Source organism: Syngnathus acus, chromosome 3 (assembly GCF_901709675.1).
Source record: "Syngnathus acus chromosome 3, fSynAcu1.2, whole genome shotgun sequence".
Taxonomy (NCBI): domain Eukaryota; kingdom Metazoa; phylum Chordata; class Actinopteri; order Syngnathiformes; family Syngnathidae; genus Syngnathus; species Syngnathus acus.
The window spans coordinates 12,770,184-12,790,214 of record NC_051089.1 but is presented as its reverse complement, the minus strand read 5'-3'; the positions used below and the strand labels follow the sequence as shown (position 1 = coordinate 12,790,214).

At 40.0% G+C, this 20,031-nt stretch overlaps 6 protein-coding genes across 8 annotated transcripts; 1 reads left to right on the top strand and 5 right to left on the bottom strand.

The window, feature by feature from the left end:
* Positions 1-1,918: 1,918 nt before the first annotated feature.
* Positions 1,919-4,760, bottom strand: LOC119121022 (zinc finger protein 501-like). Its single transcript, XM_037248365.1, has 2 exons — positions 4,354-4,760; positions 1,919-3,907 (listed from the first exon to the last, which is right to left on the bottom strand). Exons 1-2 carry the CDS (start codon positions 4,475-4,477, stop codon positions 2,547-2,549), a joined length of 1,485 nt encoding a protein of 494 aa, XP_037104260.1. The 5' UTR covers positions 4,478-4,760; the 3' UTR covers positions 1,919-2,546.
* A 664-nt stretch (positions 4,761-5,424) lies between these two features.
* LOC119121024 (zinc finger protein OZF-like) lies at positions 5,425-7,794 on the bottom strand. 2 transcript variants are annotated; one of them, XM_037248368.1, is made up of 2 exons: positions 7,346-7,794; positions 5,425-6,792 (listed from the first exon to the last, which is right to left on the bottom strand). In XM_037248368.1, the coding sequence occupies exons 1-2, from the start codon at positions 7,497-7,499 to the stop codon at positions 5,741-5,743; spliced, it is 1,206 nt and encodes a 401-aa protein (XP_037104263.1). In that variant the 5' UTR covers positions 7,500-7,794; the 3' UTR covers positions 5,425-5,740. The 2 variants fall into 2 exon arrangements, with proteins under 2 accessions (XP_037104263.1, XP_037104264.1); XM_037248369.1 differs by having other exon boundaries at positions 7,376-7,794.
* Positions 7,795-7,957: 163 nt separating this feature from the next.
* Positions 7,958-11,520, bottom strand: LOC119121029 (gastrula zinc finger protein XlCGF7.1-like). The gene is made up of 2 exons (XM_037248374.1): positions 11,097-11,520; positions 7,958-9,878 (listed from the first exon to the last, which is right to left on the bottom strand). The coding sequence occupies exons 1-2, from the start codon at positions 11,218-11,220 to the stop codon at positions 9,013-9,015; spliced, it is 990 nt and encodes a 329-aa protein (XP_037104269.1). The 5' UTR covers positions 11,221-11,520; the 3' UTR covers positions 7,958-9,012.
* A 263-nt stretch (positions 11,521-11,783) lies between these two features.
* Positions 11,784-13,814, bottom strand: LOC119121023 (zinc finger protein OZF-like). 2 transcript variants are annotated; one of them, XM_037248366.1, is made up of 2 exons: positions 13,494-13,814; positions 11,784-13,236 (listed from the first exon to the last, which is right to left on the bottom strand). In XM_037248366.1, the coding sequence occupies exons 1-2, from the start codon at positions 13,612-13,614 to the stop codon at positions 11,942-11,944; spliced, it is 1,416 nt and encodes a 471-aa protein (XP_037104261.1). In that variant the 5' UTR covers positions 13,615-13,814; the 3' UTR covers positions 11,784-11,941. The 2 variants fall into 2 exon arrangements, with proteins under 2 accessions (XP_037104261.1, XP_037104262.1); XM_037248367.1 differs by having other exon boundaries at positions 11,784-13,233.
* Positions 13,815-14,521: 707 nt separating this feature from the next.
* LOC119121026 (gastrula zinc finger protein XlCGF17.1-like) lies at positions 14,522-16,984 on the bottom strand. Its single transcript, XM_037248370.1, has 2 exons — positions 16,074-16,984; positions 14,522-15,685 (listed from the first exon to the last, which is right to left on the bottom strand). The coding sequence occupies exons 1-2, from the start codon at positions 16,180-16,182 to the stop codon at positions 14,718-14,720; spliced, it is 1,077 nt and encodes a 358-aa protein (XP_037104265.1). The 5' UTR covers positions 16,183-16,984; the 3' UTR covers positions 14,522-14,717.
* A 276-nt stretch (positions 16,985-17,260) lies between these two features.
* On the top strand, positions 17,261-19,768 carry LOC119121028 (gastrula zinc finger protein XlCGF8.2DB-like). Its single transcript, XM_037248372.1, has 2 exons — positions 17,261-17,728; positions 18,088-19,768. Exons 1-2 carry the CDS (start codon positions 17,542-17,544, stop codon positions 18,966-18,968), a joined length of 1,068 nt encoding a protein of 355 aa, XP_037104267.1. The 5' UTR covers positions 17,261-17,541; the 3' UTR covers positions 18,969-19,768.
* Positions 19,769-20,031: the final 263 nt, after the last annotated feature.

The window sequence follows — 20,031 nt, the reverse complement described above, 5'->3', positions numbered from 1 at the left end:
AGGCACTGGCAGCCACACTTTTGTCAGCCTGCCCCAGGGCAGCTATGGCTACTTAGTTTACCACCACCAGTGTGAATGTGTATGTATGATTAATGCATCTAGTGTGAACGCTTTGAGTATAGGCTCCTGTAAAAAAAAATTATAATAAATAAAAATAAAAAAGCACCATATAAAAATCCAATTTTATCATCATCATTATTAATATCATTATCATCTTACAAGCCATCATAGTGTTACGCTAGTTTAGGAGACTGACCTACTGTCTACTCAAATGGTAGCTCAAGCTGTTTTAAGGTGTCAAATCCAGGTCCAGAAACTAGAAAGTCTGCCACAGTTTGACTTTACAACAGAAGCTCCCCCATCCCTTCAATTTCCTGTCAAGGGACTTAAAACTGTTCTGAATAATAATAATAAATTGTATTTGTAAGGCGCCTTTCAAGGCACTCAAGTTCGCTGTACAGACATAAAATAGCATACACAATTAAAATATAAAAACAGTATAAAAGCAAAGAAACATCTGCAGCAGAGTGATGGGTTCAGACATATGCCTGCAATGTACATTCAATTTAAAAAAATATTTTTTCCTCGGATTATTTGGCTCAGAGAACACTGTACTCTCCTCAGTACAAATTTAATAGATTACTCTAGCAGCGAGAGCAGTAATAGCTAGAGTCTAGCTATATATAGGAAATAACTAAATAGTGCCGTATTTGTTTTGTTTGGGATATTTGACCGCTTAAAAGACGGTCAAATGCACAATTCTTCTTTTGGAACCTTGATGCGATCTTTTGTCACCATCTAGTGGACAGTTAGGAGGAATGAAATAGGGTGACAACTGTTGAAGACTGTGCCCAGGGGTGGATCTAGGATATCGGGTGCTTAGCCCAGATTGATATTTATTTATTATTATTTAGTCTTAAAAAGACTAAACTAAGGCCAAATAGCCTCCACTATTGAAGTTGTATTTTATAATTTAACACGCTATAGATGTTTCACAGCAGGTTGAGATTACTGTATTATTTATTTGTTTTTGCAATGTCAGTTGACAATTAAATGCACTGAATGTTGTTATTAATGGACAGTCACATTACAGATAGCCAGCAAGCAGAATCAGTCAAAACTGGACAAATCTGGCGCATCTGTCTGTTGCTGGTGGTGGCGGTGGTGTACCTGTCAGCTTTTTGTTTTTGTTTTTGTAGCCTATCAGGGGAGCACTCGAGTCCTAGTGGCCTGCTGTCAACACTGGCCACTCGGGAAATTTAAAAAGGAATCGGCAATATCCAATGATGCAAATAATTCAAAGAGCATTGATAAAAGCACCAGCACTAAATATAATAATTCCTACAAACGGCACCCTTTACCAGCGACCAATGAATAAACTACGTCAATCGTTATGCATCACTAAAGCCCGACTTCACTACCCAGCATACACCATCAACCAGGACGTGGGTAGGCTCGCAGCAGTAACGCGCTGCGGTTCAAATATTTGCACGGACATCGCAAACTATCAAAAACACCAGGTTAAAACAATGCTTTCACTAAGCAATAAAAGTGACAAGTTAAAAAAACATCCGACAACTTCACAAAGATGACATCAGTTGACCAAGCAGTTTGACAACCAGCCGAAAGGAAATTAAAAAAACCAGCACCTTACCGGTAGCGGGCCTTGCTCTTCCAGGTATGCAAAGTCGGATTTTGAGTTTGTGTGACACCTTGCTCGTTAGCGCTTATTATGCGTCACTTTTGGATCGCTGACAGCATCCGCAACCAATCACAACCCAAAGCCCCATCCAGGTAACTGCTCCGCCCCCCTAAATAGCTGCGCTGCGTTTCCTGCCAATCAGTAATCACACCATCACTCGTGACAGTGCGTAACAGTCACCATGGATCATTGTGAAGATTCATCATCAAGTGGATATAATGAGACTAATTATGACTTTATTAAAAACTGGACATCTTTCCAAAACCGGCGAAAAGACAAGAAAACTGTTCAGGAAGACTGCCAAGAGGCTGACATGTTGGCTACTGGCTTTGACATCAATCTCCCTTCGTCTTGATGTCTGGGATATGAATTAGGATGGCAAGAAGGAAGCCTTATCTTCCAAAGGAGGAGGGAACACTGTAAATCACCAAAAATTGGAAATACTTTATTGCTGTAGGAGTTATTTGTGGTATCCAGTAGTGGAAGCAATCAAACATATTAAAGAAAGCAGACATTATGTACATTATTTATGTTATGTACATTAATTGTCTAGAGGAGACAAATGGTTAAAAAATATATATATAAAGCAAGTACGGTTTAAATAAAATTGTAAAAGTGACAACAAAAGGATCTGCATAATGCATTGCAAAATGTGCAATAGACCTCAAGGAGCAACAGTAAGAATTATTCCGACTTGAGTAAAATGTAAATAATTTGAGGCTTTGTAATGACTTAGTGACAGTCTGACATGTTACATTTGATCATATTGTATATTTTATGCGTATTTATTTTCCATATTACTGCAAACACAAAAACGTACAAAACTTGTTAAAAAGTTACCTCATTAAAGTCCTGCAGCATCATTGGCTTCTCTTTTATTTGCCAAACCACACTTGTGTTTCTTAATCTCATACTTATCATAGAATTTTTTATCACACACACTACAACTGAATGGTTTCTCACCAGTGTGTCTTTTGGAATGTCTTGTCATGGTGCCTCTTTGAGAGAATCTTTGACCACACACTGTGCAGGAAAACTCCTTTTCCCCAGTGTGTGTTCGCATGTGTTTAAGCAATCCTGAGCGGTCAGTGAAACTTAAGTCGCAGACTGAACAGGCAAAAGGTTTCTCACCCGTGTGTGTTCTTGTGTGTGTTGTTAAATTTCCCTTTAAAGAGAATGTTTTACCACAAATTGAGCAGGCAAAAGGTTTCTCACCCGTATGTGTTCTCTTGTGTTGAAGCAACCCTGAATGGTCAATGAAACTTACATTGCAGATCGAACAGGCAAACGGCTTCTCTCCGGTGTGTGTTCTTGTGTGTGTTATTAAGCTTCCCTTGATAGTGAATCTCTTACCACACAGCGAACAGGCAAAAGGTTTCTCCCCTGTATGTGTTCTTGAGTGGCGAACTAATCCCGATCGAATACTGAAACTTAAATTGCAGACTGAGCAGGCATAAGGTTTCTCTCCCGTGTGTATTCTCATGTGTTTAACCAACGATGAACGGAGACTGAAAGTTACGTTGCAGACTGAGCAAACATAAGGTTTCTCGCCAGTGTGTATTCTTGTATGTGTTGTCAGTTGTCCCTTCTGAGCAAATCGTTTACCACAGACTGAGCAGGTGTAACGCTTCTCCCCAGTGTGTGTTCTCATGTGATTGACCAATGACGAACGAACACTGAAACTTAAGCTGCAGACAGAGCAAGAATAGGGTTTCTCTCCAGTGTGTGTTCTCATGTGTACTTTCAAAGTATATTTGGAGTCAAAGCTTTTCCCACACTGAGAACACTCCCAACGTTTGGCCTCAGTGTGACATGTTACATCCCCTTCAGCACATTCATCATCAGTGTCAGGTAAGTGTGAGAATGTGTTGTCATTATCTGAGAGTGGCGCTAAGTTGTCTGCTTGTGATCCTCCACCATGGTCTCCATCACCTTCACCCCTATCATCATCCCCTTCGATCTTCACAATGACACAGTTAAAGGGCAATTTGGTGATAGCCGACTCCTCCTCTTCTTCTTTAACATCAGTGGACCTCTCATTCTCATCTTCATAACTGCATGGGGGCACCGGGCCCTCTTTCGCTTTAATGTCAGGGGTCTCTGGGTCCTCCTCTTCTTCTTTAAAGCAGTAGGGCTCCAGCACATCTTCCTCATTAAAATAGGAGGTCTCTTGCATCTGCTGCTCAGCATGATCTTCATGAATGACTGCAAGAGGGGTGAAGATGTCAAGAACAGGTACAGTTGTGAAATTGGTTTCTACATTTTTCGCATATTATTAAAATGAATAGCGGGTTTTTGAATGAGTAAACATTGAGAAAATCTACACTATACAAAATTCGACACTCTGTCCCTATTAGTCGTTACAAAACCAAAACATCGATGTTGACGTCACTCAGATATCGTCCCTCTTCATTGTTCTGCTGTTCTCATCATCTCCTTGACATGTTCTCTAACATGCTGACTTGTCCCGAGATAATAAATAAAATAAACTGACCAATCCTCAACATCAACATAACTTCATATTTACGTCACACAGTGCCCGCATCTTTAACTTTATGACTGACGAATTCATTACAAAAAAGAAATGTATACAGGAATGCTGTTAAAAATCAAAAGTATTAACTAAAAAAATCATCAAGAGATGAACAAACCTGCTCCGTGTCTCACATGAGGCTTCTTGAAAACAACGTCCTGTAGTTGACGTTGTTGCTCGTTCTCCTCTTTTGTTCGACAGAGTTCACCCTCGTAGCCATTGATCATACTTTTTGCACACATTTCACACGATGATGACCAACACTTTACACTCACTCTTGATCTCCGCGTAGCGATACGATGCTAATAAACGCGTCTCTTTGTTCGTAGCTAAGCTATCGTAAGAAGCTTAATAGTACACTAAAACGAGTTTATACAGATAGGACGATTCCCTCAATGGGGTTTTACTACAGTATGAAAGTAATGGGACATTCTGTGTCGAGGCTTAAGTGCTTTCTGTAGGAATTTGGGGAGAATCATTAAATGAAGCTCGTGTAGTGACGCAAAACGTATACGGAAGTACAGCAGTAGCGGAAGTTGGACGGCGACTCCACTTGGACAAACTACACGTCACGATCACAAAACACTATTTCAGTGGCTTTTCAATGCTACATATGACTTCGCAAATTTTCATCAGATTCTTATATATGTTTTATTTATGTTTTATGGAGGATTATTGCAGCTGTACGCCCGGTTCTCATATAATATTACCAATTTCAGAATAAAGACACCATGTTTTCTTTTTAAAATGTGTATACGTCATGTGATTTCTGTGGAATTAAATACGAAAACAAATCAGATATTGCTTACAAATGTCTCTTTTGTACAGTGCTAATTTGCTGAGGTCATGTGTCATGACAGAGATGTATAAGTTTGAAATTACTACGGGGAGCAGTAATTTAGCAAACCGACAATTACTATTAACCGTTTATACTGAGGCACTTGCTCGTATAGATATGGATACTGATTTTAGTACTAATCTTGAATATGTCATGTTTCTTTTATCGGAATATTAGCCTGAATGTAAAAATGGCCAAAATGTGCCTAATTAAAACTATATTACGTTAATAAACTCGCCACCAGGGGGTGCTGAGTATGACGGACCAAAATTGACAAACTAAAAAAATAAACAAGAGATGATAAAAACAAATGTTTAAAAAAATACATACATTAAAAATATATAAAGATATTTAATTGTGTTTATTTGATTTTGCATTTTGTCCATTTTTAATCAATGTAATTTATAATGAATATTTTTGATAATTGATAACTACTTCACCTTTAATATAATTGTGCACAGCAGTTGAAGAACAATGATTTGTAGTATTTCTTGCATCACATGGAGATCATTTAAAAGTTCACAGATTTAAATAATGCCGCTCAATCATGGGTTAGGGTTATTACATTTTGACTACTTGTCTTGCAATTGATGGCACAAATAAAATTTTACAAACAAAACAAACACTTAGAATTAGAGGTTTACAGTGTAATTGAAGTCCAGCAGCTTCATTTACCACAGCTCTTTTCACCAGCACACTGGTGTTTCGTAACCAGATACTTTTGAGAAAAGTTTTTATCACACGCACTGCAGCTGTATGGTTTCTCACCAGTATGTGTTCTCATGTGTTTAACCAAATTTGATCGTTCACTGAAACTTACGGTGCAGACCGAGCAGGCAAAAGGTTTTTCTCCGGTGTGCGTTCTCGTATGAATGTTTAGATGAGCCTTACGAGCGAATCGTCTCTCACAAACTGAGCAGGCGAAAGGTTTATCACCAGTATGTCTTCTTGCGTGTATGTTCAGATGTGCCTTCCGGGCAAATTGTTTACCACAAACTGAACAGTCAAAAGGTTTCTCTCCAGTGTGTGTTCTTGTGTGTGCCCTTAAATGTCCCTTTATAGAGAATCTTTTACCGCAAATTAAACAGGCAAAAGGTTTCTCTCCAGTGTGCGTTCTCATGTGTTTCCCCAAGTTTGAACGTTCACTGAAACTTACCGAGCAGACTGAACAAACAAAGGCTTTCTCTCCAGTGTGTGTTCTTGTGTGTGCTATCAAGTGTGCTTTCTGAGTGAATATTTTACCACAGAGTGAACAAGAAAAAGGTTTCTCTCCAGTGTGTATTCTTATGTGTACTTTCAAACCCCACTTTGAACCAAATGTTTTCCCACACTGCGAGCACTTCCATTGGATCTCATCATCTTCATCATCAGTGTCGGGAGAGTGTGACAATACATCAGCACGATTGGATAGTGAAGCTATGAGCTTGTCTGCTTGTGATCCTCCACAGTGGTCTCTATCATTTTTTTCTTCATCATCATCTTCACTCTTCACAATGACTTCCAGTGGAAAGTTGTTGATATCTTCCTCCGCCTCCTCTTCTTTAATGTGAAGAGGCAATGGAGCTTCTTCTTTAATGTTCGGTAGCTCTGTCTCCTCTACCCCCTCTTTAATGAGGGGTCGCTCTAGTGTTTCCTTTTTTGTGTGAGGAGCCTCTAGTTCCTCCTGCTCCACCCTGTAGCTCCACACTTGCTGCTCAGGATGAAGATCTTTATGGATGGCTGCAGGACAAAAGAACACAAACACTTAGCGTTTGGTAAAGCTTTGCTCATTTGAGTGTCATATTGTAAATTTTATGTGGTGATGTTGGAACAATCAAGTACACGTGAGGTACAACTTAAGTGGATCTGCTGACATTTTCCTTTTTCTTGTACATTTGTAATTTCCCGCCTTTATACAGAAATAAGAAGTTAAGTGCTGCACTGTACAAATCTTGTTAGCAGTTTTGCGCCTGCAAACTTCCCCTTTTGTCTCGCAGCCAATTGATCTGAAACATCAGCATTCTATATTTTTGGGAAGTACCTTTCCTCTTTATTTCGACTGACACTTAACAGTTCCACTACTAAATCAACTTTCAATCATTACCCCGTTTTGCCAATTGTTTTACGTTGGTGAAATGACCTAAAAGGATTCGTTAACTAGAGGTTCGTTTTGCTATCAGGAACAACGTCACGGTCATGGGTTGCATGCGATGCCCGACTTAACAAATGAGAATCAAGAAATAATCGCAGGAATAGTGTTAATGATTGTAGTTATTACATGAGTTGTACTCACTTGACATATGAGAATTAGAAGTGAACAAACCTGCATTGTATAGCACGACATGCGGTTTCTTGAAAACAGCGTCTAGTAGTTGACTTTGTCGCTTGTTTTTCTCTTTGTTTCGAGGAAGTTCGTTGAAATGTTCTTTCGCACGTTTTGCACACATTTTCACACGATAATTACACTTTAAACGCACTCTTGATCTCTTCCGGGCGATTGTGTGGAAAGGTTCTGCGTCGTGTTGGTCGCAGCTCCCAGGCTAAGCTAAGCTATCTCGGGAAGCTTTAAAGTGCGCCTGGACGGCTGTATATGGACATGAATACTTAATTAAAGCTGTTTTATTCCAGTAACGCGGGGATGGGACGCGCTGCGTTAAGTCTTCAGTGCGTTCAGTGCTTCGGAAAAAAAATATCGGAAGCCGTATGGTCGCGCGCAACATAAGCGGAAGTAGAAAGCGGAAATGAAACGGAAAGTCCGTTTGGACAAATCTGTGCCATATTGACAAACTGAGTTTGTGTATAATGGATATTGTATTATTTTGACACACAAACCCTGTGAACGACATCACAGGGGAGTTTATATAAACATTCTGGGCGGGGCATTAATGACATACTTGAGTTTTTGTGTGCTTTTAAGCCAGTTTACTTGCCCAATCACCGCAATGCTGAAATGATACAAGCAAATGTGAGACCACAGTTTGAACGAATTACATTGCGGAAGAATACATTTGTAAATGAGGAATCCAGCCACTTCTACTTCCACGAGGATTAGTTTGGAGGAAAGAAATTAACTGAGGACTACGAAAGCCAGTTAATACATCACAGCATATCATAGACAGACAGACAAATAATGTAAATGCATCCTCCGGCTTCAAATCTGTACTTGGTTCACAAACAACACTTCTGAAATGTTTTAATCAGACACACTTTTAGCTAAACATTCTCACTAGTGTTTTTTCATGTGGTGAATGAAGGATGTATGGTTACTAAAACTTGTGCTGCAAACTGAACATGAAAAAGGTTTGTCTCCACTGTGTGATCTCACGTTCTCTCAAAGTCGCCTTTTGTGAGAATCTTTAACCGCAAACTGAGCAGGCGAAAGGTTTCTCCCCAGTGTGTGTTCTCATGTGTTGAACCAGACAGGAACAAACTCGAAAATTTGTGTTGCAGACCGAGCAGGTAAATGGCTTCTCTCCAGTGTGCGTTCTTGTGTGTGCTACAAAATTCCCCTTTATAGAGAAGCTCTTGCCGCAGAATAAGTAGGAAAAGGGTTTTTCCCCAGTGTGCGTTCTCATGGGTCGCGCCAATGCTGAACTATCGTTAAAACTGGTGCTCCAGGAATGCGGCTTTTCTCCAATGTGTGTCCTCGTGTGTGTCGTCAGGCTTCCTTTCTGCGTGAAACCTTTACCACAAAGCGAGCACATGAACGGTTTCTCTCCTGTGTGACAGCTCATGTGCCGTTCCAATGTTGTTGATGTGCTTCTTTAAACTGCCCTTCTGGGAGAATCTTCTGCCACAAACTGAGCAGATGAATGATTTTTCTCCCGTACGCATTCTGGTGTGTTCGATCAAATGCTGATTTCGAGAAAATCCTTTCTCGCACACCAAACAAATGAAGGGTTTTTCTCTAGCATGACATCTTGTGTCAGAGTTTTCACACAGTTGTGCAGATGTGCAGATTCATTTACCACTGCATTTGTCAACAACACACTTGTGTTTCTTAACCTGATACTTTTGAGGGAATCTTTTATCACACACACAACAACTGAATGGTTTCTCACCAGTGTGCATTCTTATGTGTCTCGTCAAAGCACGTCTCTGAGAGAAACATTTGGTACAAAGTGAGCAGGAAAAGGGTTTTTCCCCAGTGTGTTCTCTCATGTGTTTAGCCAAACTTGAACGGTCACAGAAACTTAAGGTGCAGAGTGAGCATTCAAAGGCTTTCTCTCCAGTGTGTATTCTTGTGTGTCGGTTCAAATGTGCCTTGCGAGCGAACGCTTTACCGCAAAAAGGGCACGCAAAAGGTTTTTCCTCTGTGTGTGTTTTCATGTGATTTGTTAAATTAATCTTTTGACTGACTCGAAGACCACAGACTGAGCAGCAAAAAGGTTTCTCTCCAGTATGTGTCCTTGTATGTCTATTCAAATGTGCCTTACTAGCAAATCTTTTACCACAATCTGAACAGGTGAAAGGTTTCTCGCCTGTGTGGAGCATCATGTGTCTTCTCAGATTTTTTTTGGCAGAGAAATATTTGTCACACAGGGAGCATTCCCAGTGTTTGTCGTCTGTTTGACATGTCCCATCGCCTTTAGGGAGTTCATCATCATCAGAGTCAGACATTTTGTTGTCACTGTCTGTTACTGGAGCTAAGAGGCTGTCTTCTTGTGATCCTCCACCACTTTCCTCTTCAGCATCATCATCATCACCTTCAATTTTCACAATGACACAAGTGAATGGCAACTTCGTGACATCAGCCTCCTCCTCTTCTTCTTTAATGTGAGGGGAATCTGGTTTGTGCTGTTCAGGATGAAGATCTTCACTGAGGACTGCAAGACAAGAAAACAAACAAATGTTTGGAATAGCCAAACCCTGCTTAGTCAAGTCATCATTTATACAGACACCGCTTACAGTACAAATGTTCAGACATACAGACAGTCGTCCGAGCTAAAATGTTTGTTCACAATAATTCCACAAAGCGGCAGCATGGTGGAGCACTGCTTAGCACGTCCACCTCACAGTTCAAAGGTTGCGGGTTCGATTACGTGCCTGTGTGGGGTTTCTCTGGGTGCTCCGGTTTCCTCCCACATCCCAAACATGCATGGTAGGCTCGAATTGACTGTAGGTGTGAGTACGAGTGCAGATGGTTGTTCGTCTCTGAGTGTCCTGCCATTGGCTGTCAACCAGTTCAGGGTGTGTCCCCCACCTACTGGCCGATGACTGCTGGGATAGGCTCCAGCACATCCGTTGGGAAAAGTGGTCGGGTAAATTGATGGATACTTCCACAAACGCCTCTCCATCAAATCAAACATAATATTTGTGACACGCTGTACGCTGTGTGAGTGTGCCAGAAGCATGGACCTTCTGGCAAAATAAGAACTTACATACAATTCAAAAGTTGAAACGCCTTCTGAAACATATAAATTGTCACAAAGCAGGGCAATGTCTGTACATTTTAGGCAGTGTCAACATATTTATCATCAACATGTATAAGGATGTGTTTGAGAATCCCTGTATGACTATATATATCACTATGGCATGACAAGAATGGCATAGACTGTTGGAAATAAATACATTTCATTTCATGGAACAAATATTACAATTCAAGTTATACGTGTAGTGTTTCGGCCAGCAGAGGTCTTGCTAGTCTCATAACAATGTTACATTAAACTCTCTTTGTGTGAATTAGGGGTGTTCCCACAAGGGTTTTATGCTGGTGTGAGGTCAGACAATTTTAGAGTTGCTCACAAATGATTAATTTAAAAAAATAGATTAATTAATCTTTCTTATATAATAATTAATGAATCAGATTAAAAACACTCATTATACTAAACTCACAGGACGAGCTGCTGTGATCGGTTTTTGTGACCATCCATGAAAGGCATTGATCGATTTCTGATCTGACCGATCACATGCTGCTCGACAGAAATCGGCCAATGACGTACGTCAGACTCGGGCATTCAATTGAGATGGTTTGAAAAATGGCGTTGACTGGAGGTAGTCAAGTAGTTAGTAAAGAAGGCTGGGAAAGTAGTGAATAAACCTACCAGTTCTGTGAGAGTCCTCCTGAGGCTCGTTGAAACCAGAGTCCAGTATTTGACGTTGTGGGTCGTTCTCTTTTGTTCCAGAAAGTTCATCATTGTACTCCTTTTTTACGCTTTTTGCACACATAATCAGACGACCATCACATCACTTTACATTCACACTTGATTTCTGCTTCACAATGTGTCGCCAACAAACGTGTCGCTTTGACAGCGGCTAGCGAGCTAAGCTAAGATGACTGGAGAATCCGCTTCAACGGAAACCGAGAAGTATCTATAGATATCTTAATGAATGCCGTAGTACCAATGGGACACGATGTGTCGAGGCTTCTATATATTCTGTTCTAATTTCCGAAAAAGCATGTTTCGTGAAACTCATATTTGCTTACCCAAAACGTACACGGAAATAAAGCTGCAGTCGGAGTCGTACGGCAACTCCACTTGGACAAATTCTCGCTTATAGTGTTTGCCTTTTTCTTTTTTAAAACAAAACTTTTATATTAGAATTTTAAAGAAATGTTCAGGAGATTTTCATCTATTCGTGTTTTTAAATACAATTTGACTTGGTAAAGAACTAGGATATGACTTTTGTTCGTATATTGCACCAATAACCCGAATAAAAAACATCATCAAATCAGCTTTATTGCCCAAGTTTAGCATGCCAAACAAGTGAGCAAATGGCTTCTTTTTTCCCAAAGTCAGTCTCTTTCAGCTTAGCTTCTTCCCAGCACACTTGTGCTTACACTTTGAAGACTTGTTTCATTTCGTGTCACAAATATTTTTCAGGGCGAGCACTCAAAGTTACTTAGCTTGTTAGAACTAAGTTTCATTATTATTTAAAGACTGCAGCGTCATGTGCGGCTGCTCCTCTCACCAGGACACTTGTGTTTTTTCATCTGATACTTATAAGAGAACCTCTGATCACACACACTGCAATTGAACACTTTCTCACCAGTGTGTATTCTCGTGTGTTTAACTAATGAAGAACGATCAGCAAAACTTGTGTTGCAAACTAAGCACGTAAAAGGTTTCTCTCCAGTGTGTGTCCTTAAATGTGTTCTTAAATGTGCTCTCTGAGCAAATCTCTTCTTACAAACAGAGCAGAAAAAAGGTTTTTCCCCAGTGTGTGTTCTCATGTGTAGAACCAATGTGGAACGATCTCCAAAACCTAAATTACAGACTGAGCAGGCATAAGGCTTTTCTCCTGTATGTGTTCTTGAGTGAGTGTTCAACTGTCCCTTCTGAGTGAATCTTTTACCACAGACTGAACAGGAAAAAGGTTTCTCCCCAGTGTGTGTTCTTATGTGTTGAACCAATGATGAACGATCAACAAAACTTAGGTCGCAGACCGAGCAGACAAAAGACTTCTCGCCGGTGTGTATTCTTGTATGCGTTATCAAATTTCCCTTTACAGAGAAACTTTTACCACACACTGAGCAGGAAAAAGGTTTCTCTCCTGTGTGTGTTCTGGTGTGTGTTACCAAGTGTTCCTTCTGAGTAAATCCTTTACCACAAACTAAACAAGAAAAAGGTTTCTCCCCGGAATGTGTTCTTGTGTGTCTTGTTAACGCACCTCTTTGCGAGAATATTTGGCCACAAACGGAGCAAGAAAAGGGCTTTTCCCCAGTGTGTGTTCTCATATGTTGAACAAAACGCGAATGAACACTAAAATGTGTGCTGCAGACTGAGCAGACAAACAGTTTCCCTTTAGCATGCTTGTCTTCATCAGTGTCAGAAGAGTGCGAAGTTATGTCGTCACTCTCTGATAGTGGTGCGCAGTGGTCTCTATCACCTTCTGTTGTCACGTATTGACTTGAGCTGCTGCTTGGAGGCTCCTCCCCTCCATTCTGCTTACTTTCACTGGGATGAAGTATTGACCACTGATCTTGGTCTTCACGCTTCACAATGACATGAGTCCATGGAAACGTGGTAATATCACTGTCCTCTTCTTCCTCTTTAATGTTGAGGTTGCCTTTCTCCTCATCCTCTTCAATATGAGGAGGCTGTGCATCCTCTTCATCTTTAATGGAGGGGTACTTTAGCTGTTGCTCTTCCTCTTTAACAATTGGAGGCTCTGGCCCAGGCTGTTCCATCCTGAAGTTCCCCTCCTGCTGCTCAGTATGAAGATATTCTTCACTGGCCTCTTCTGGAAACGAGAAGACACAAAATTAGGTCATGTGCTGTACATGTCAACAGATACGATGAAGACATTATAATGAATGAATGAACACACAAACTGTAGGCAATTTTGCTGTATTTTTGTATGTATTGCTGTATAATTTTGTTGTATTTTGTTTTTATTTACATTTTACACAATTTCCCAATTTCAACCGAATCCGTTTTGTACAAACTAAGCTAGTTTTAAAATTGTACATTACTGTAGTTCTTTGAGAGTTTACCAACCTTCCCTGTGCAACACAACTTGATGTTTCTTGAATACAGGGTCCAGTCGTTGACGTTCGTTCTGCTCATCTGTTTGAGAAATCTCCTTCTCGTACTCTTCTTTCACACTTTTTGCACACATTTTCCCACTTGACTTCGCGACAACAAACGCGTCCCTTTGTTAGCAGCTAGACGAGCAGGGTAAACTTAAGTTCAGTCCACCGTGATGAGTTTATCGGGACAAAATAAATAAACAAGTGGTCGTAGTAAAAAAAAAAAAAAAAAAACGTCGTTGTCGACGTATGTTAAGCAATATAAAGAAGTATTCAGTGAAGCACAGCCTTGCTAACTATGTTATGCTTTGAATTTACTTCCGGATGACAAGATACGGTTATTGTCACTCTGATTTATTACTGCCTCCTCAGGTGAGGAGGTGTCATTACACGCCATAGCCTGACAAAAACACACAAGTTTACTGTAACTTTGTACTGAGCTAACGTAGATAAATCAGGTTGAGTTTTCACTCTTCAGAGCCCCTTATTCTTACAAAGGTCTTGCCAGAGCCTATCCTTATTAGGTGTATTAAAAACTTTTGTTACCCACTGAAACTATAGCAAAAATACTAAAGTATACTGGAATAATCATGGTACCAAAATGTATTGCAGTACAAGTAAAATAAAATGAAAAACATCTCATAAATGTTTGAGAACAAAAACATTCTAAATGATGACATACAACTGTATTGTAGTTAAAACTATAACAAATGTAATGTGTGCTACATTATTTATTTTTTTAAATTTGAAGCCTCTTGTGGCTTTTCAAAATTTCAATGATTCTTTCAAATACAGTATTACTAGAGGGAGCCTGTGTACTTTGAGGATTATTTATTTGAAAATGTATCAAATGTATATAAATAATCTTTTTACCTTGATTTAATTCCAGGAGTTGAATCAGCTCTTTTACCAAGGTATTTTTTGTGGGTATGTGTTTCCATTGTCTATGAAGCCACAAATATGGTATTTAATATAATTAAAATATTAAAGGCTGGATATGTTTGATAATGTTTTATTCAAACTGTTTAATTGACAACCATGGACTGTACTCCATATATTTTTAAACATGAATGAGTAGCATCAGTAAGTTCCCTGAGATACGCTACAATAAGTTATGAGTATAGGACATCATGAACCCAGCAGTGCATTTCGTTTGCAATTTGGCATCTACAGTGTTAACTACATGTGAAAGTCAACATTCATTCTGTTTATTTAAAGTTGTGCAGCTTCCTCCACTGCTGCTGTTTTTGTCAACACACTTGTGTTTATTTACTTGATACTTGTAAGAGAATCTTTGACCACACACACTGCAATTGAACACTTTCTCGCCAGTGTGTGTTCTCATGTGCCTTGCTAGTGCTGCAGGATGACCAAAACCTTTAGTGCATACAGAGCAGGTAAATGGTTTCTCACCCGTGTGGGTTCTCATGTGTTGGACCAATGTTGAACGAACATTAAAACGTGTATTGCAAAATGAGCAGAAAAATGCTTTCTCCCCAGTGTGTGTTCTTGTGTGTGTTCTCATAGTTGCTTTCTGTGAGAATCTTTTACCGCAAACTGAGCATGAAAAGGGTTTCTCACCCGTGTGTGTTCTCATGTGTTTCGTCAAAGTGGAATAATCACTAAAACATTTGCGGCACGCTGAGCAGGAAAAAGGTTTTTCTCCAGTGTGTGTTCTCGAGTGTGTTATCATTGATGTCTTCTGAGAGAATCTTTTCCCACACACTGAACACATGAAGGGTTTTTCTCCCGTATGAATCATCATGTGTCTTCTCAGATTTGCATTGTTGCTAAATGTTTTCTCACAATGAAGACATGCCAAAGCTTTGCTGTCTGCATGACATGTTATATCCCCTTTAGAGTGTTCATCATCATCCGTGTCAGGAGAGTATGACATGTTATCACTATTTGATAGTGGAGCTATGGGTCTGTCTGCTTGTGATCCTCCACGGTGGTCTCCATCACCGTCATCTTCCTCATCTTCACTTTTCACAATGACGCGGTTAAAGAGCAGCTGGGAGGGATCCGCCTCATCCAGCTCTCGCAACGGCTCTTCCTCCTCACCAATGCTATGTTCGTCTTCTTCCTCTTTAATATATGGGGAATCTGGCTCCTCCTGCTCTGCCCTGGAGCTCCAATCCTGCTGCTCTTCACCGACATCTGCAGGAAATATTAAGACAAGCACACAAAGTTTGGAAAAGGCAAGCTATGCTAAGTTGTGAATGTTTTGAGAGAAGAAAATCAAATTTTAAGAAGAGAATAAACAAACATATTTTCATAAGATTAAGCAATTGACACAGAAAGACTTTAGATTCATCATCTATGACTTTCATTAAGGAGGTCACATTAATACAGAGAAACAAGCAGATCACTATGAAATCAGAGCATGCATTTGTGATTAATTTTTAATTCCCATGGCATTTGTGGACACATTGTAACTACTTTTAATCAGCGTTACGGCTAATACGGGAATCCTTGGGAGGGGGGAAGGATGCCTCGGCCCAAACGGTTTAATAATTAAAACGATTATGAGGGGAGACGAACAAACCTGCTCTGTGCATTTCATCTGGATGCTTTAAAACGGCGTCCGGTAGTTGACGTTGTCTCTCATTTTTCACTTTTGATCGACAAATGTCCTCCACGTACTCCCCTATCATTCTTTCCAAACTATCACACAATAATATCAGTCTCCGTGGTATATGAGGTTACCCTCTGCGTCTCTTTTGTTAGCCAGCGGACTAAATTAGCAGGTGAAATTTTATAGTGCACCTACTCGGAGAGTAAGTTATGTTTAATCGGTTGCACGGCCTAAATATAAACAGATTACAAAGCAAAAGTCGCAATTTTGATGGAATGGTACGGACGTCTCACTTCCTGCAGTTCCTTGCTGACCTGATTTCAATTTCCTGCAGAGAAGATACATTCGGTTCATTCAGGTACGTTACTGCCTCCTTTGGTGTGAAAGCGTCATTACAGTATGGTTGCGGAGTCATACAGATAACTGAACTTGTTTTCGTTTCACTTGCAGTCTATTTGGTATCTGGGCCTTCAGTGGGACGAGCCGACTTGATCCACCCTCAAGACCAGTATAAAAACGGTGTTAGGTAACGACGTCATATTGATTGAATAAACTAACAGTAATCCGAGCGGATCTCTGCCAAGGCAAGTGAGGAGTTTCCTAGTTAACCTAATAAATCCGTAAGCGATTGGCTTAGGCAGCCCTGGTAGCGAGTTACTTTTATTGTTTTCATCAAGTCCTTCCTCGTACTCTGCCGTCGTTTTTTCGCAACCATCCGAGTCTGACAGCAAAGACAAATATTTAGCAGGTAAATCTAGCAATGAGAGCAAATTATTTTTAAACAATGACAGAAATATAAACGGGATTACGAGTAAACAAATGATTATGCCGATTTAATTCGACCGCTCCGTCGCACTATTTTCCTTGACTAAATTTTCATTTCCGGTAGACAAGGCACACTTAGTATAATCTGATACAATACTGCCTCCTTTGGTCTGGATGGTTCATAATCACGCTAAATATTCCGGTATAATTGTTGCACTTTTGGGAAACGGAGGCTGTACTCGGCTCTCTCACATCATGGTTTGAATTTAAAGTAGAATGTTTCATTGTGCTCATTTCCTAATAATTCTGTCCCTTTTTTTCGTGGAACTTCAATGGTGTAATGGCATATTCCCATCTCAAGGAGGCAGCAATGCACCACTATGAAGCAATCGCAGTTTTTTACTGTGCCGGAAGTAAAACAGAAAAAGAAAACAAACCTCAGCGAGACAGTCTTGAAAAGTCCTCGTCCTTGGCTACATTACATCACAGTTTGTTCTTGGTGTAGTTAATGGTTTGTTGATATAACATAGTAAACATTATTAATGTTCTGATAAACTCTTCTTGGGTCACGTTGAAGATTCTCAAAATAGCTTAGCTTGCTAGCTGCGAAGTTAGCAGTATTGCTCAGCAGCGCTCGAGTGTGAGTGTAAAGTGGTATGATTATCGTGTGAAAATGTGTAAAGTTGAAATGCTGAGAGCGTTGCTAAATCAGCGACTGAATGCAGCCGTTGAAGAAGTATTTGTAGTGTTTGAGAGAACCATAGCTGAGTACGAGGAGGAACTTTGTCGGACAAAAGAGGAGAACGAGCGCCAACGTCAACTCCTGGATGCTGTTTTCAAGAAGTCTCGACGCGTACCAGGTTTGTAGTCATAGCTTCCGCTCACATGTTTAGAAGTGTGTAGTAGTTAAACTTTGTGTGCATCCGCCTGAAAGACAGTACTGCAGTACTACTGTGTATGGTTTATCCTTTCCACATACTAAATGTTTAAACACACTCAAACTTATTTAATCATATTTAAAAGGTTTCCTTTGAGTCTATTCTCACTCGATACCTATTTACAAAATAATCGCCTTAAGGTCTGCATTATAGTGGTGGGATAAATAATAGAGGGTGACTGGGTTCACTCCATTCATATTTACCCAAAAATAACATGTGAAGTGACCGAGCAAAGTTTGACTTGACAAAACCATGTGTGTTTCTCCTCTTGTGTCCTGCAGATATCAGTGAAGAAGATCCTAATCTTGAGCAGCAGGAGCGGAGTTCCGGGGTGGAGCAGGAGGAGCCCAAGCCACCCTACATTAAAGTGGAAGAGGACGGGGAGCTTCTTCAAGGGCTGGATTTCTCAGTGTATCGTGTCATTGTGAAGAGTGAAGACGATGAAGACAAAGTTCAGCGTGAGGAGAACGGAAGGACAGAGGCTGCAAGCAGCAGCTCAAGTCATCACAAGACAACAAGAGATGATGGAGGATCACAAGCAACCAGCCGCTTAGCGCCACTATCAGATAGTGGTGACACGATGTCTGATACTGACGATGAACACCCTAAAAGTGATGTGACAGGACACACTGATGACAAACATGTGAAATGTACTCAGTGTGACAAAACATTTGGAAACAAGCGGAATCTTAAACGACACATGAGATGTCACACAGGAGAGAAACCTTTCCTGTGCTCAGATTGTGGCAAAAGATTCTCTCGGAAGGATTATTTAATAACACACACGAGAAAACACACGGGAGAAAAACCTTTTTCCTGCTCAGTCTGCAACTCAAGTTTTACTTTTCAGTCGGCATTATTTCAACACATGGAAACGCACTTTGGGGAGAAACCGCAATGTCCTCAGTGTGACAAAACCTTTGGCAACAAGAGAAACCTGATAAGACATATGAGGCGTCACACGGGAGAGAAACCATGCATCTGCTCATTCTGCGGTGAAAGATTCTCCCTGAAGAGAAGTTTGATCAGACACATCAGAACACACATTGGTGAAAAAACCTTCTCCTGCTCAATCTGCAACACAAGTTTCTGCTATCAGTCCGGTTTGAGTAAGCACATGAAGAAACACACCGGTCAAAGTGTTGAACTCAAGTGTGTGTGATTAGAAGAATAACATCAAAGTTGGGATGTATAAATACAAAGATAACAGGAATGAAAATCAGTGTGAGCATGTATTCAATATTCTTGCTATACAGATTAAGGCCCATTTACAAGTACACTCTTTGTCCTCTCTAGTAAGACAAATTAGAGCACTAGTACCCTTGGGGCTCCATAAAATGTGGGGGTCTCAGAAGGTTTTTTTTCATCAAAAGCCCTATTAAAACTCCTTTAATGACTATTGCCAAGTCAAGTTTTAAACTGTTATATTCTTAAACGTTTTTTATTTTAAATTCTTCCCTTTATTTTTATCTTGATTTTTGTAAAGGTATACTGTATGTTAAACTGCTATTTTTATTGTACCCTCTGTTTTTAACCTACTGTAGCACTTTGAGACTGCTATGAAATATAGTGCACTATAAATTATATTTATTATACGTTTTACTAGTACACTGAATTGTCTTACAAGTGAGGGGAAAAGAGCATACGAGTACATGAACCTTAAAGGGCAATAAATGCCCAACTGACTCTCCATAGATAGCATGTATATACATGGACACAAACACTGATGCCTGTGAATATAGGAGAGGATGTGTATTGTATGTGGACTGTTTTGATATGTTGTGATGTGATAAACCGTGTTATAGTCCTGGAGTATACAGTAGCTCTCTGTTCTTGCGACATGTATTGTCATGCTTAATGAGTGTATTTTCATACACTCATAAGTATTTAATCCATTCATCATCGAAGACCACAACAATGTTATAATATTGTTCAATAAAGATGTCAAAGATTGTGCAAATATGTGCTTGGAACTGAGACTATTTTTAGGCAATTGTAGATTATGCATGCAAAAACTTGTGGTACGTGATGTTTTTTTTTCTTCTCGTGTTTATCAGGCAGCTAATTATACCCTTCACCTCCTTGTTCACAATAATAAGGCTAGGGAACACTGAACCAAGGCTAGCTAGTTCTTTTTTCCCCTCCTATTTTGCCAAGTTACTAAAAATGGATGTTGCATAGAATTCAAAATGTCAGGTTGATGTCATGTCAACTCAGGTAGTTGT